Source organism: Platichthys flesus, chromosome 18, assembly GCF_949316205.1.
Source record: "Platichthys flesus chromosome 18, fPlaFle2.1, whole genome shotgun sequence".
NCBI lineage: Eukaryota > Metazoa > Chordata > Actinopteri > Pleuronectiformes > Pleuronectidae > Platichthys > Platichthys flesus.
Window position 1 is genome coordinate 15,425,211 of NC_084962.1, and position 14,845 is coordinate 15,440,055.

The 14,845-nt window shown below is 44.4% G+C and overlaps 1 protein-coding gene across 1 annotated transcript in view; it reads left to right on the forward strand.

Annotated features, from left to right (window-relative positions):
- fut8b (fucosyltransferase 8b (alpha (1,6) fucosyltransferase)) overlaps positions 1-14,845 on the forward strand; it is a 79,113-nt gene that overhangs the window by 51,792 nt on the left and 12,476 nt on the right. Inside the window, exons 4-6 of the mRNA XM_062411915.1 lie at positions 221-383; positions 4,829-4,943; positions 9,672-9,909. Coding sequence (XP_062267899.1) covers positions 221-383; positions 4,829-4,943; positions 9,672-9,909 — 516 coding nt within the window. The remainder of the gene's footprint in view (positions 1-220; positions 384-4,828; positions 4,944-9,671; positions 9,910-14,845) is intronic.

Here is a 14,845-nt window from a genome sequence, read left to right on the forward strand (position 1 = left end):
GTTAAAAATGAAACCTTGCTTTGGGCCTTTAGCCTATTTACACCTGTTGGCCTCTGCCACTCCCCTCTTCCTCCCGGCTGTATTCCCAAGGAGGTGCCCTGAGGTAACCGTCATTGATTCATTGTTTGAGATCGTACTCGTGCCTCAAATGTCACACCAGCTCTGGATCTTTGTTATGTTGTGTTTTGTTGTGAGCTGTTCTCTCCTACCTCCGCCGCAGGCCCCGGCCCCACTCAGGAGGAGCTGCGGAGAAGCGTGGAGAACGGCATGAAGGAGTTCTGGTACTTTGTGCGCAGCGAGGTGAAGAAATTGACCACCGTCGAGCCCGGCGAGAGGCAGAAGTACGCCGACACACTCCTGCAGGACCTGGGACACCAGGAGAGGTGGGCTGGAATGTTTGTCCATGGAAAAGTTGATGGTGAAAGAAAATACAAGTCATAAATGTGGCAGTGCTTTAGTGAATAACACATCATCTCCCAGTAACTGACTGTGTTTCTGTCAGAGTTTATACGCATTGTCCACACTTACATTTCCGGAGATGTGAAAGTGAGAATGTACGTGTCAGTGAGTTTTAATGGGACTTAATATGCAGGGTTAAACATTTAGTATTACCACAGTACTTTAAGCATTACTGTACAATGGGATATACTGCACGGTTTAGTCTTTACAAATCCAAAGTGTAAAGTTGCACAGTCAACCACATAACCTCACCTATTTGTAAAGAGCAAACACACCACAGAAAGCCCAGCTCATGAAAAATTAAGTACTGATTAATCTTTGAAGTAAACCTTTCAAGCAAAAACAAACAATCACAGCATTTTAACTTTATCTGTTGTAAATAATCTGTCAGGGAAAATTATAGTTGCTTCTGATATTGTTGTTGCTTCTGCCTTAGCTCCGGATCCTTGTAAAGCAAATATTGTCTCTTTCCTCCTTTGTGTTGAAGCAACATTGACAAGATACAGTTAACAGCCTGCCGACAGTGGCAAAGGTTGAAACTAGAACATTGGCCAGAAGCAGGACTTGAAAGGAGCACTCGCATTGGTTGCTGAGAAACAAAGGGCAAAGGTCACAGGCACACCCTCGCTGTCATCTGGCTGGCCGGCTTCCACAGAGCTGAATGAAGAAAGGCCTGCTGTCATTTGGCCAAGTGGTTCATTGTAATCCCGGTGAAGTGGTTTACACAGCCCATTGTCTTAGTCTTTTCTGCCCTAAGCAGCTTTCCAAAGACTGATTCCTCACCAGGTACACACACACACACACAGACTTCTATATGCTTTCACTTTCCTTTTAAGCCCCTCAGATCTCTTTGTATGTGCTGCAGGCAAAGGCTGGGAGAGGCAGCACAGATAGGGGCAGAGGTGGAAAGAGCAATGAAATGTTTGACTCGAATAAATGCACCGCTCCTTCATTTAAATTCGGCTCAGGGAGGAGGTAAGGCCCTTGTCCAGAAGATTTCCAGTGTAAAATAAAAATGTAGCACATTAAAGAAAAAGCGTGCATTATACGGAGTCGCGATTTCACAACATATTTATAGCCGGGTGAGGTGAAACCGTGTGAAAGTTCATTCAGATATGAAAATAAAACGGAACACTTATTGCAAGCAGGAAATGAACACCGCTGCATCTACGGAAATGTATCTCTATATGTGACTGCCAGTAACATACACTGAGGTAAAAAAAATATATATATATACCACAGTGAGTCTTGATCTTATAGCCTCTGTATAAAGATGAACAACGCATCTCCACTTCCTCCCACTGTCCAAAAATATCAGTGTAATGCCACCTACACTGAAGTAACAGAAACCATCTTTGGGAAACATGTACTCATAATATAATAATGATTTATTATCTGCTAACATTGAAGACATGTTTTTTTTTTTTTTAACTATACTGCAGCCAACCACCAGGGGGCGATCAGGATGATTTGACTGCTTGATACCGAAACCCATAGATTTTGGCTTTATATAATTATAATGAGGTATTTGTAAGGTGTATGAAACAGTACACCCTAGAAGGAGACAGAACATTTATTTCTGTCAAACTATAGTATATATCTTATAACTGGAATCTAACAGGGTGGACACAATGGCGATCCGATATGGCTGAAAGTATTGTGTCATATGTCGTGCAAGCCGCGAAACCCACGTTAGGGGCTCAGTTTCAAACTGGATGGGTGTTTACCAAATGCATCATTATGTTGTGTCATTCAATTGCACATCATAGGGCTATAAACTGGGCAAAACCCACATCTAGTCTTTCTTCCCTGTTGCCCATCTTTTGTCCTACAATACGCCTGGTGATACTCGCGCTGTAAATTAAACCTGAAACCTTCTCCCATCGGTGCAACATCAATACTTGGATCTCCTGCGCTCGGCTGCCAAGCCCAGCGGCTGCAGCCTCAACATCAGTAAGAGACAATCACAGGCACTGGGGGAAGACCGCACATTATTTACATGCACACAAGAGAACAGCTCTTATACATATGCGGTACGTCATAGATGTGTGGTGTTCCCATGTCTTGCTGCCAAATCCCCTCAGGGCTCTGCTGTTGTTAAGTTTTGCGGCCGGGAAGGTTTGCTTCTCCTTCCCACAGAGGTCCAGTGATGGCTCCCCTGTGTGCCAGTGGAGGAGAGTTTGACATCCATCACACACTGCGGTTCCAGCTTCAGACCAGGACATTGAGTAATAAAACTGCGTTACTTGTCGAGGAAGGCGCTATCTGCCAATGCTGCCCTGCTGAAACGTGATGTGGTGTATCTGTCTGCTTTTTATGTGTATCTCTGCATCCACTACTTTATATATGCTTAAGAAGTCACACTGGATGTGACTGATTTGGGTCAAAGGAGGGAGCAATAAATTAAGCTTGCATAAGTGCATGTGTGAGTGGGTGATGTGTTTTGCATCTGCCCTGAGCTGCAAATATCAGAGCTCTTGGGCTTGTTTTTAAGTGGATGGCCACAGTATTTGACAGAGTGTGTCACGTAAACAGATTCGCTCTTAGAGGCATGAAGATTGCGGATTTCTTAAAAAGGGCTCAACAACCAGAAAGAAGTTGTTGTATGTCAACATGACAAAAAAAAACGACACTTTGTCTATAAATATCCTGAAAGTGGAGACTTGTCAATGTTTAACAGACGTCACACTGTATATGCTGTCAAGTGGATGTTCCTATCACACGTGTTTGTAGTCCAGGGGGTTGCCTTCACTCTCTACCTGCAGGAAGACACAAATCACATGATTTAGAGGTTTTCTGAAACGTACCAATAATTTGTGTTGAGGAAAAATCTCTGTGGAAGGCAGCCACTGAGGCTGAAGCTGTGCTGTAGGGCAGGAGACGTCTGCCCTGATTCAGGGACAAGCTTCCTGTCTGGACAGAAATAGTGTCACAGACCGGAGCTGCAGCTATGTAACGCAAGATGTATAAAATATGCATGATCACTTGGTCAAGAACATAATTAATCTGCATATCCAAGTAGGCGCGGGCCATATTGATAAACTCTTCTGTCGCAGGATATATGATCTACTATAAGATTTTATGAATTCCTAGAGGTTCAGTTGAGAAGCTGTTTTTAGAGCCGCTAGCGGGGGAACGTTTTTGTTTTTTTTTGCCTAATCCAGATATCGACGTGTAGCAATCCTGTTGATTACTTTGCTGTGGTTGTGATGCTCTTGTGATTGCAGGTCATCCTAGGGATTTTGGAGCCCATCAGAAAAGGACCTCTGGAAAATCCAACCTTAACCCAGCTTGTATAAATGTATCTAAAACAACAGACCTGCAGAAGCACCATGGGGGCACTGTTGCTCAGTAAAATATACACAGTGTTGCCTCATGTCAAAGAAACTATTTTCAGCTCCTGTGATGATCACATCTGGATCCCACTGGATATCATGTTGACCCGTTCACAGAGACCAACATTGATCTACTGTATGAAGACCTATGATAAACATATATAAAACCTCATATGGTTGACACATTTTAACCTCTAGAGCCAATAGTCAAAGAATCTCTTCCTCTTAATTAACCCAACCACAGGGTTTTAAATGTCTATCTGTGTTTCTGTGTTTATACAAATTGAACGTGTGCCTTAAAACCTGTTGATAGTTTCGCTCCCCGATCTTCCAGTTGATAAATATAATGGTTGAATCAGTATTTGCATGATAACCCCAAACCTCCGTCCTTCCATTTGCATCCTTCTGAATGGCTGCTATGTGAACAAAGTTAAAGCTTCACTCTACAGCAAGGGTATTCATCGTTTTTTAAGAATGTACACGTGTTGCCTCACAGCTGAACAGTTATGCCAGACGTTGTCATTGTTAATGAGAGCAGAGGAGAAGTGATGTGAGAGTGGGGAGGTATGTATGTTTGTGAAAACACTCCCTTGCAAAAAAAAGCTATTAAGTCCCAACCTCTCAGAAATATAGTGTTGCTGTTTGAATATGACCCTCGGCTGCTGCTTGTGTTCACGACAATAATGTCTGTAAATGTCACAAGGAATGATTCTTACATCACACTGATGGCAGAGGAAACAGTATTGGCGAGGTGCCACTCTGTGTCGGCACTTTTTAATCATCTGGAGAGGATGTAGTATTTTTGTACAAGAGAGTCGCACAAGGCCAACAAAGTTTGTACCAAGCACTGTTTAGGGTTGACCAAACTTTCTTCTACCTGGAGGTTGCACAGTTGATGTGGTACATTCAGTGCAGGCACATGGCCTGCCATCAGACTGGCAGACGTGGAAACTATGACTCTGCCTTCGATGTTCAGCCAGATATTAAAAAGGGAACTCGTGTAATAATTTAAGTATGAAAATGTGTGTCTGCAGGTCCATCATGACAGACCTGTACTACCTCAGCCAGGCGGACGGAGTGGGCGAGTGGAGAGTGAAGGAAGCTAAAGACCTGTCGGATCTGGTCCAGAACAGAATCACCTACCTACAGGTAACTGCAGACGCACCTGCTGCTTCACCAACTGGCCCTATATTCTGTCACACACACGCACACACACACACACACACAGAGCCACAGAGGACATCTCTCTAACATGCTTGTCTAATTTACATCATCCATAACTGTCGGCATCAGTTTCCACGAGGAGCAGGTGAGGGCTGTGACAGCAGACGGTTCCAGCAGTGGGATCTGAGCAGCAGGATTCTTGTTGCCTGTCAGCGGTTTAGTGGCAAACACATTCGCAAAAACACAAATGCAGACCGGGGGAAATGACGGATCGGGGGAAAGTAACACACATGCACCTGCTTACTCAGGCTTAAATGGACACACCTATGTTTACAGCTCCACATACACAACCTGAGACCCCGAAACACTTCCTCTCACACCCAGCAGCACCGCCCCCCCCCCCTCCCCGGCGGTGGTGCTGCAGGGCTCTCGGGTGGGGCAGTGCGGCGCAGCACCGGGCCCTGCAGCTTTAATGAGCCGGTGTGTTTGATGAAGAGGACCCAGTCAGTCTGGCTGGGCGGAGACAGCACCACTAACAGCTGCTGTCACCACCGCTGAGGGATCACACCGCTCCACCAGCTGCCATCACTAATTCATCACACATACACACCACAGAGAGTCGTGCTCACATGGACTCACCCACACCTACGCAGGCAGCACACACACACACACACACACCCGCTCAGCCCCTTGATTGATGCACATGCTTGTACGCAAAAGAAATGCTCTGTGTGTGTCTCACGCTATCTCAGTCACACACACTCACTCACACATCTATATGTACACACACAGACAGACTCCTCCCTGCTCTCCTGCTGTCTCTGCCACCCGCACCAGCCTCTCCCTTCACTCCCGGTTTAACTAAGTCCGTCTCTGCGTCTGCTCCATCTGTCCACTTACATTACTCAGTGAACATGGTTGGCGTCTCCCGATGGATTTCTGTTGGACAAGCTACCCATAAGATCCCTACCACTCAACACATCTGTACTTTAAGTTGCCAATAATTCACATTTTTATATATTAACAATAGAGGCTATGTTAATTGACCCAGAAGAGATGAATCAGCAGCTTGTCCTTTGCTCCACAGAGCTTTATTCTGTCTTTCAGCTCTTTGTTTCTGTTTCTAGCTGCAGCTTTACAGATTGATTCCCACTCTCATAGTGTCGGTCGCAGCAGACACCTGCATTTGCAAATGATTCTGGAACACTTCAGTTCATTTTTCAATTTTTCCAAGTGCTGTTATCAACGGTTGCTGATCAAACTGCCGCTGGATACATCGGAATAGTTCGACAAGCAATCAGAGCAATGAAACACGACGTGACAGAAAGATGTGAACAGTCAACAGCGTGCAGTGAAGAGCTGTGATGTTGTAGCACATGTCAGTGAGTGAGTTTTTCCTAACAGATTTTGGCCACTTCCCCCCCAGTCGTTGCTTCAATAGACCATCCACATCAGCGACAGTGCTCTTGGTTGTTAGTGGAAATGCTTCAGCTGTGCCCCCTGTCAGTCATTCCATCAAACCCAGCCCTTTTTAGATAATTGACTGTGATTGGCCCAGACATGTTTCGGGATGGATGGAAATCTGTCTGAGTGGGCAGGGTGCCAGAACCATCTGCGAGAGCGAATAAACATGAGCTAGCTGATCTGGTCTCCAGTCTACTCAGAAAGCTTAAAAGCCCAGTCGACGTTTACCTGCAAGGCACCAAGTGGGCAGAGAGACACAGTAGCTGGAGCTTTTAGTGTCTCACGAGCCAGGTTTTTCATTCAGAAGCTGGCAGAGAGCACAACAAGGCTAAAAGCAGTGTCATTATTGGTCTATGATCATTAGATGGCCTCAAATGTGACTCTAAATGAATGCCTCCATTAATGCTTGATATGTGATTAGTGTCCCAGACCAAATTAAAAAGGGCTACGTCAGTGATTTATCACTTCAGTCCTGGTTGATTTTGTTAATGGTGATTACTGTTGGTTATGGCAAGTTAGTTTTGATAAAACACGTCCTAAAGTTCCATTCAAATCCCCATATTCCACATCGATCATGTTCATTTTGAAGATGCATATGAATTCTTGATTTCCTTTGGATCCACTGGATCTCAGCTTCACATTGGTAGTTAAAGATATATTTGTTAACGTCTTAGCTGAAACCATTAAATCCACTAGATTCAGACTTTTGTTTGGATCTCGATAAACTCATGGATATCGGTCCCTTACATATTCATGATATTCATGAAAATCAATGAATTATTTCCTTGATAAACATCTTGAAATGTTGAAGAAAGTGGATATGGGTCCTCCCTTGTCTTAATCCACCACAACCTTTAATGAGTTCTCTCTTGGCAGATGTCCCATCCTTCCAACTAGTTTTGTGGAAATCCGTTAAGTAGTTTTTGCGTAATCCTACTATAAAACAAAAAAATGGGACAGGGTTGAAAACGCAACTTAACGACGTGCAGCAAAAATCGGTTGAGCTGATAATCCTTTAAAAATAAACAGCACACCCCAATAACATATAGAGTGACAGTTAGTCTTTCACATTCCATGGTTAGCGCATGCATCTTTTTCTGTGAATGTAAATTCTAAAGTTGCAGGAAAGGCAGACTGAGCCAGCAACAATGAAATCTACCGCAAGTAGAGGCAATTACTGGATGCAAAATATATTAAATGGCCGCGATAGAGAAAAATTGCCAGCAGCAGCTCCGGAGCAGAACGTGGGACTTGATGGCCTGCACTGTATAACTGTTTTCACTCAGAAGGCAAGAAACTTATAATGAGCTGCTGGATTTACTGTAAATCTGCAACGGAGACTAGCAAAGCAGAAATGTACCTGCACAAAACGCTGTGGAGTCTTCAAGAGTGCGGGCATCACAGTGGATAATTACCCGAGCTTGACGTGCTCTTCTTCATTTCCAGTGGTTCCCCACGTAAACAATACCACTGTGCTCTTTCTCCCTCAGCCGAGTTTCCCTGCAGCTGCCTATATGTGTCGCACTCAAAAAAAGGCAGAGCATTTAAACCGGCACTTAACCCCACAGTGCAGAGCGGCACTCAGAGGCTGCCTTTGTGCGTGTGCGTCTGCCGTCATTACCCTTGAACCGAGGCTCTCTGGGCTCTTCTGAGTCATTCCAGCCTCATCATTATCAAGCCCGGGATCCAGAAGCAGGCTCCACGCCACGCGGCTCGCACCGTGCATCGATCTCATGCCGACCCGGGGGTTCAGGAGCAAAACTCTGTTGACAGAACACAAGCTTTGTACGCGGGGCCCTTTTGTCAGAGTGCCACTGTAGATTATTAGTATAGCAAGTTGGTTTTTGCACCTGTGCGGCTTGTTCTGTCACCCCGATGCTGTTCTCTGTTCATGTTCCACAGCAGTGGTGGTAATCACTTTTCTGCACGTCTCCGCCTTCCCTTTCTTTTTCCTATCCCCTCCTTTGCTCTGTCCTGTCCTTTCTTCTCCTCTCTCCTTTCCATCTTTCTCCTCTCTTCTATCCTTCTGCTCTCCTCTCATTTATTTTTCCTCTCCTCTCATCTCCTTCCCTCATTCCTTTTGTTTTCTTTCCTCTCCTCTCATCTCCTTCCCTCATTCCTTTCGTTTTTCTTTCCTCTCCCCTCATATAGTCGCCTCTCTTCTTTCTTTTTCTCCTCGTGTTTCCTCTCATCGCCCCGCTCCACAGCCTCTTTTTCATTTTCTCTCCGGGTCTTTATCCTCTCCTATCTTTTCCTCCTCACTTTCCTTGCCTTCCCTCGCCTTTCCTCCTCCTCTCTTCCTTCCTCTTCCTCTCCTGCTCTTGTGAGATAGGCAGCGCTCACCGGTGGGTGCCGGGGCGGCCTGATTACTGTGAACCATCCACAGCTGCAGCAGCCTAATGAGGAAAACACTCCCATCATCTGGTAATTGCTGTTTAGGAAGCTGGTTGGCACGAGCGTTGCGGAGTCACTCAGACTGGCTGCAGAGCGAATCGCAATCCGCCCGGCAACTCATCGACAACGCAGCGTGTGTCACTCTGCTGGTTCCCACTTCTTCTCTTTTTTTTAGTTTGGTTTTATGCCAAAAAAAAGAGAAAGCCTTGTTCTTCCTCCAGCATCTCTCATTTGGTATTCGTACCCTCAGACTTTGTATGATATCGAAACTAATTTATGGGATGAAATGGTTTAAAGTAGGTAGTGGAGAGAAAGTGACGGGGAAAAGGAAAAAAATAATGAGAATGAGTGTAAGAAAAAGACAGGAATGAACAGCGGCAGTGAAAAGTAATGAGAGAGTGCAAGAGCAACATGAAATATAATTATAGACTGTTCAATCTTTAAAAAGTGGTTATAGATATATGTACATTCATAAAACAGCTGGGCACAGTAACACAATGCTGTCCAGGAGTTGGACTTGTAAAGAGGTACAGTAAATTGTTTATAGTGTCTGGATAACAATGGCAAAAGAAAAACAGACAACATTTGTTAGCATAAAATCTAAGAGACGAAGTTGCAAGAGTTAGAGCAAGAGAGAGAATATTTCAGGTAAAGAGAGAAAGGGTAGAGCAGGATTGAACCAGGCTACATACAATTAGAGTGAAGTGGAGAATGAGCCAGACAGGTGAAGGGAACAAAGAAAACAATATCTGCCGTGTGTTATTACAAGTCAGGGAGCAGGGCATTGAGAGATTCGAGACGAAGGTCAAGCAATAAGAAAGAATGTTGAAACACTGTTTGCTCTCCTCCTCCCAGAACCCCCCAGACTGCAGCAAGGCGAGAAAGCTGGTGTGTAACATCAATAAGGGCTGTGGTTATGGCTGCCAGCTCCACCACGTCGTCTACTGCTTCATGATCGCTTACGGCACCCAGCGCACGCTCATCCTCGAGTCCCACAACTGGCGCTACGCCCCCGGCGGCTGGGAGACGGTCTTCCTCCCCGTCAGTAACACGTGCATCGATCGCGCCGGGGCCACCACTGGACACTGGTCAGGTAGGTGCACACATCCTCACGCACACACTGTGTACCAAACAAAGTCATGGCCACAGTTCTGTCTGCTACTGCTGTGATTGGTTGCTTAATAATCTTAAAACCCTCGCTCATTTCTAACTGGACCGTCCCAGTTGAAAAATGGCGTCGGCCAAATCTGTCTTTTGTGCTGCTGCAGCAGGAAAGAAGTGTGAATTCCCTGGCTAAGCAGGACTATGCAATTTCTGTTAAAGCACTTTGGCAGCGAATGTAGCAGCAGCAGGTCTCTGCTCAAAGGTTTCATTGCCAACAAATGCCTTTCAGTAAACAAGCTACTCCTCTGACCCTCAGTCAGTTTCCACTTGTAGCCTCTGACTGCAACAGAGATGGTTGGAAATATGTTTTGTCCCCTGTTTGTTATCCCGTGATTTTCACTCAGTTATATCTCATTATATCCTGAGTAGTGAGAATATCTATATCTCTTGAATCCACTTTAGCATCAGTATTCAATTAAGCTTTTAAATGTAAAAAATATGATGATAATTATCAGTGAAAATCTGTTTGAACAAACCTCTGAATCAGGAAGCGCGTGCCTCCTTTTTAATTTAAACATCCATCCATTGTCTTCCACTGTTTGGAGATCGGAGCAGTTAGGCAGCCAGCTAAATAGGATATTCCACACACCCCCCTCCTCTGCCACACTTCCCAGCTCTTCCTGGGGGATCCCCAGCCGTTCCCAGGCCAGATGGGATATGTAGTCCCTTCAGCGAGTTCTGCATCTACCCAGGGATCCGCTCCCAGTTGGGCGTTCCTGGTAAACCTCCAATTGAGGGCGCCCAGGAGGCATCCACATTAGAAGAGCGACAACTGCTCCCTCTTCGAGCTCCCCCCTCGGCTGTCTGAACTCCTCACCCCATCTCTAAGACTCTCTCAATCTTAAACAGTCAAAAGTCTCCTGTTTTCAGGATTTAATAACTTTTTGGTTTCTAATATTTAGTTCACCCCATTTATATCATTAGCAGGAAAAACTTCACCGTAAAATTAAAAACAGCTCAACAGCCCCAGACACTACATTCTCCAAAACAATCATCCAGTTGAATTAATCCTTCACTAAAACAAATTCAATATGAAAGTGATTAAAACGTTAATGAAGGCAGGATTTACTGCAGCACTGTTAAATTACACCATTTGTTTCCTCTGCATGGACTGTAGATTCTTAACTGACGGATGAGTCTATGTGAGAAGTTCAGTATGTATGTGTCTGTGTGTTAAAATCTTGTGAAAGGAGAAGGCAGGTCCACTCTTCACAGGGGGTGTGGCCGGGCACAGCCTGAAAAGAACTAGGGGATTGTGTCAGGTCTGGAGAAGTGATTAAATTAAGTCAGTTTCAATAAATGTTTATGAGAAAATTACTCGTCAAGTATGTAAACTATGGCCTCAATCAAGGGTTTCATGTCTTTGTTGATACAGCACGATGTTCAATTTGTAGATTCTGGTCCCATTTATTGCGTGGGTACCTCGTGATGACATTAGGAACTGCCCAATGGGTGCAGGTCACACGGCACCGCTCCATTGAACGATGGGGGTCCCACTGTGCAACTAAGGTGTGGAAAGAAAGAATCAAACGGCTGGTTGTGGACCAGCAGAGTCATAATGGAGAGACTGGGTTGGAGTCTCCTCCTGTAGAGGGTAATACCTGCATGGATACTGCAGTGTTGGGGGATTTAAAATCTTACAGCGGGTCAGATAGTAAAAAAAACCTGGAGGAATGGCCTGAGCTAATCGAGAATTGCCTTTATTTGTTTCAAACATCTTTATATGGAATTTGCTGCGGACATGCGTGTCGTCCTCTGGCTGATTTTTGTCCTAATGACTTTGGGCAACAACAAAAATTGTATCTGGTCTCCATGAAGTTTATGAACAAATGGCAGCAAAGCTAATAACATTGACATCAAACCCCAGCTGTTCCTTATATTAAGTGCATGGTAAACATTTTACCTGCCGACATCAGCATCTTGGCTTTCGCTGGACTCGCTCGTACGGCTGCAGACGCTTAGTCTTGTTATTTATGTGGGTAATTAGGATTCTGCACCTCTCATCGACTGTCCATAATGAACACCCTGTTCAGGCGCAAGGTAGTTCATATGTATACCAGGTAGCAGAGCGCCTCCGACCAGAGATCAATGTGCTTGTTTGGAGTATAAATAGGTCTCCCTACTATTGCAAGGGCATCAGAATCATGTATGAATAGAAGTATGAATTGAAATAGTGGTTTTTAACGTGATTAATGGATCGTCCCACAGTGTCCGTGTGTTTGCTTCTGCTAGGCTGACAAAACCAAAGCATTTGTAATGGAGATCGTGATGATTCAGAGGTTTTTCTATGTGACTGTGCCTGGCCCCCCTTTGCTCTCTCTCTCTCTCTCTCTCTCTCTCTCTGTCACGTCCTTCCTCGGTGCTTTCTTGCTCTCATCGCCGCATCCTTTCAGCTCCTCATTTTTCTCGTATCGTTTCATTTGACTTGTGCTCTCCTGGGCTCTCTCCCTTCTTATCTCCTGCTTTCCCAGCGCCTTCCCCCCTGTTATTCTCCTGCCTTTCATGTGTCCTTTTCCTCTAGCTAATGTCTTCCTCTGGTGTCTTGCAAACAGCCTCCTATAGATCCATATAAGGCCATCTGGCTGCTTAGTAGCCACCAGCCAACACACTAAAAACACCACAGCTTGTCCCTATAGAGTCCTGGCTACGCCTGTGGTCATTCCTATTTTAACAGCGCTGTGAAGAACGTTCCTCTGGGTTCTGGCCCACAAAGCGATACTCAAAACCTTGGATTAATAATTAGATACACATGGAATATCTAATTAGACATACAGTGTTTGAATGTAGGGAATACTGATCTCTTGAAGTTAACTCGTATTCATAACATCCAATGCAGATGATGACAACTGCGGACAACAATCTGTGCAGGGAGTCTCAATATTTTCATTGATCGCACCGATGCACCAAACGCTCAGCTGGTCTGTCTGTGTATTTGATTGAGTCGTGTCTCTTCCTCATCTCGTGTCCTCTGGCCCCCGAGGCGCTTACTTGAGCTTACTTGAGTCCCTGTCTGAGCGTCCTCCCTCCTCCACCACACTCCGGCTGACCTGCACTCACTTTACACTTTAACAATAAACACCAACACTCATCACAAGGTGTTAGCACCTCAACAGAGCTCATGTAAATCATAACCATCCCTTCCCGTTACCTGAGCCGGTGGTAACATGTATCCTGAGCCAAATGTTTCATATTCATTCAGGATTCATTTATGATAACATAGCCATTTTATATATTGTGTTGGTTTTCTGTGGTTTATTTTATGTCATTATATAAGCCCATTTTTTTTGTGCCCATTTTGTGCTCAGCATTTCCCCCAGACTGTGAGGAATATGCAGACGGAGAGAAAGAGGATGCATGATGTATTCATCAGTGACAAGGACACTCAAAGATAGAAGTTAATGAAAGTTGACCTCGACCTGCGAACTGCGGTTGAATCTTTATGGAACTAATGCTGATATAACCAAATACTGATATAAAATATTTTTATATATTATGATAATATGAGAATATTGAAAAAGGTTGGATACTAGTGCCTTTACAATATCTACATTTAGGACACCACAATAATATATCTTTTAAATCAGTTGTTCTGCAAAACCCTTTTAATTTACCAGAAGAAGCCAAATGTCGTCAAATTTTAAAAGCAGCTGTACCAGTACTCGAAGTAGAACGCCTTAGAATAAGCACTGCATTTAAAATTGGCAATATTTCGATTTTTAATGAGGAACCACAAAGAAGAATCTGAACAGACGTTCGCTGCCAGGGTTTTGCTCTTGACAGTTTTTTGATTGAATCGCTATGGACACATTTCCGTCAGCACAAGAGGCAGTAATGAGTTTTGACTACAGCAGCTTTAGTGTCCGTTTGGCCCGCGGTTGTGTTTTGTCGTTTAAGGCAACTTTTGTGTTCAATGGGAAAGATTTGAGCCCCCAGCACCATCTCAGGCTGGTAAAAGAGGAAATTCTGAACACACACAAATGGGGAAACCGGTCTTCTCCCGGAAAACAATGGTTCGTTGATCAAAGAGCTAATTTGCCAAAAAGAGTGTCTTCTTTTTGAGGTCCTCTGTGGCGATATTACTGCCTTACAAGTGAGTCTGAGAGCAGCAGGGGAAACATAATGTTCCCTGCCACGGAAAGACTGGAACAGGATTTCCCTAAGTTCATAAACTCAATCTCAAATGTTAATGAATAGAGAGTATCTGTGCTTCTTCTTCTTTTTTTTGGTATGTGGATGGCATCACACTCACTTCTCCGGTCTCATAACAACGTTAATATGAAACATGTATTAGGCTCGGCGAACGTCATGGGTTTAAAATACAGGAATTCTGCGTCAGAGCGGACAAACATGCTTTCTCAGTCATGATGCATCCGGGAAATATATTCAGAGGCTTTGGAGATGAGATGAAATTTAGAAGAGCTTTGCGATCTAATTAAGTAGCTGTGGGAGGAGGACATACTGCATGTCTGTACATTTGTTCCAAGAAGCATATAGGCCTCGAAATGTGCCCGTTCCCCCTTATGTGAAGCATGCCAATACTGTTATATAAGCAAAGACAGGCCTGGGAATATCTTTTCTTTTCAATATTTAATGCTCCTACCAATTTATATTCAGTGCATGCTCCAGTGTACACACACACAAACACAAGTCTCTGTTTCTGTCCTTGTTTTTTGACACGTTTCTTTTTTTTGTACGTACCCTCTCTGTGAAAGGCCATTTTTAATCACTCATTATGCCCTTTATTTGGAAGTGTGTTGCGGATGCTGGGTTTTGCAGCTGCATTAGGGCCTGTCGGAGGAGGAGGAGCCTCTTTCGTCTGACAGAACACAGGCCTCCAACTTATGATTACGCGAATCAGGGGTTTA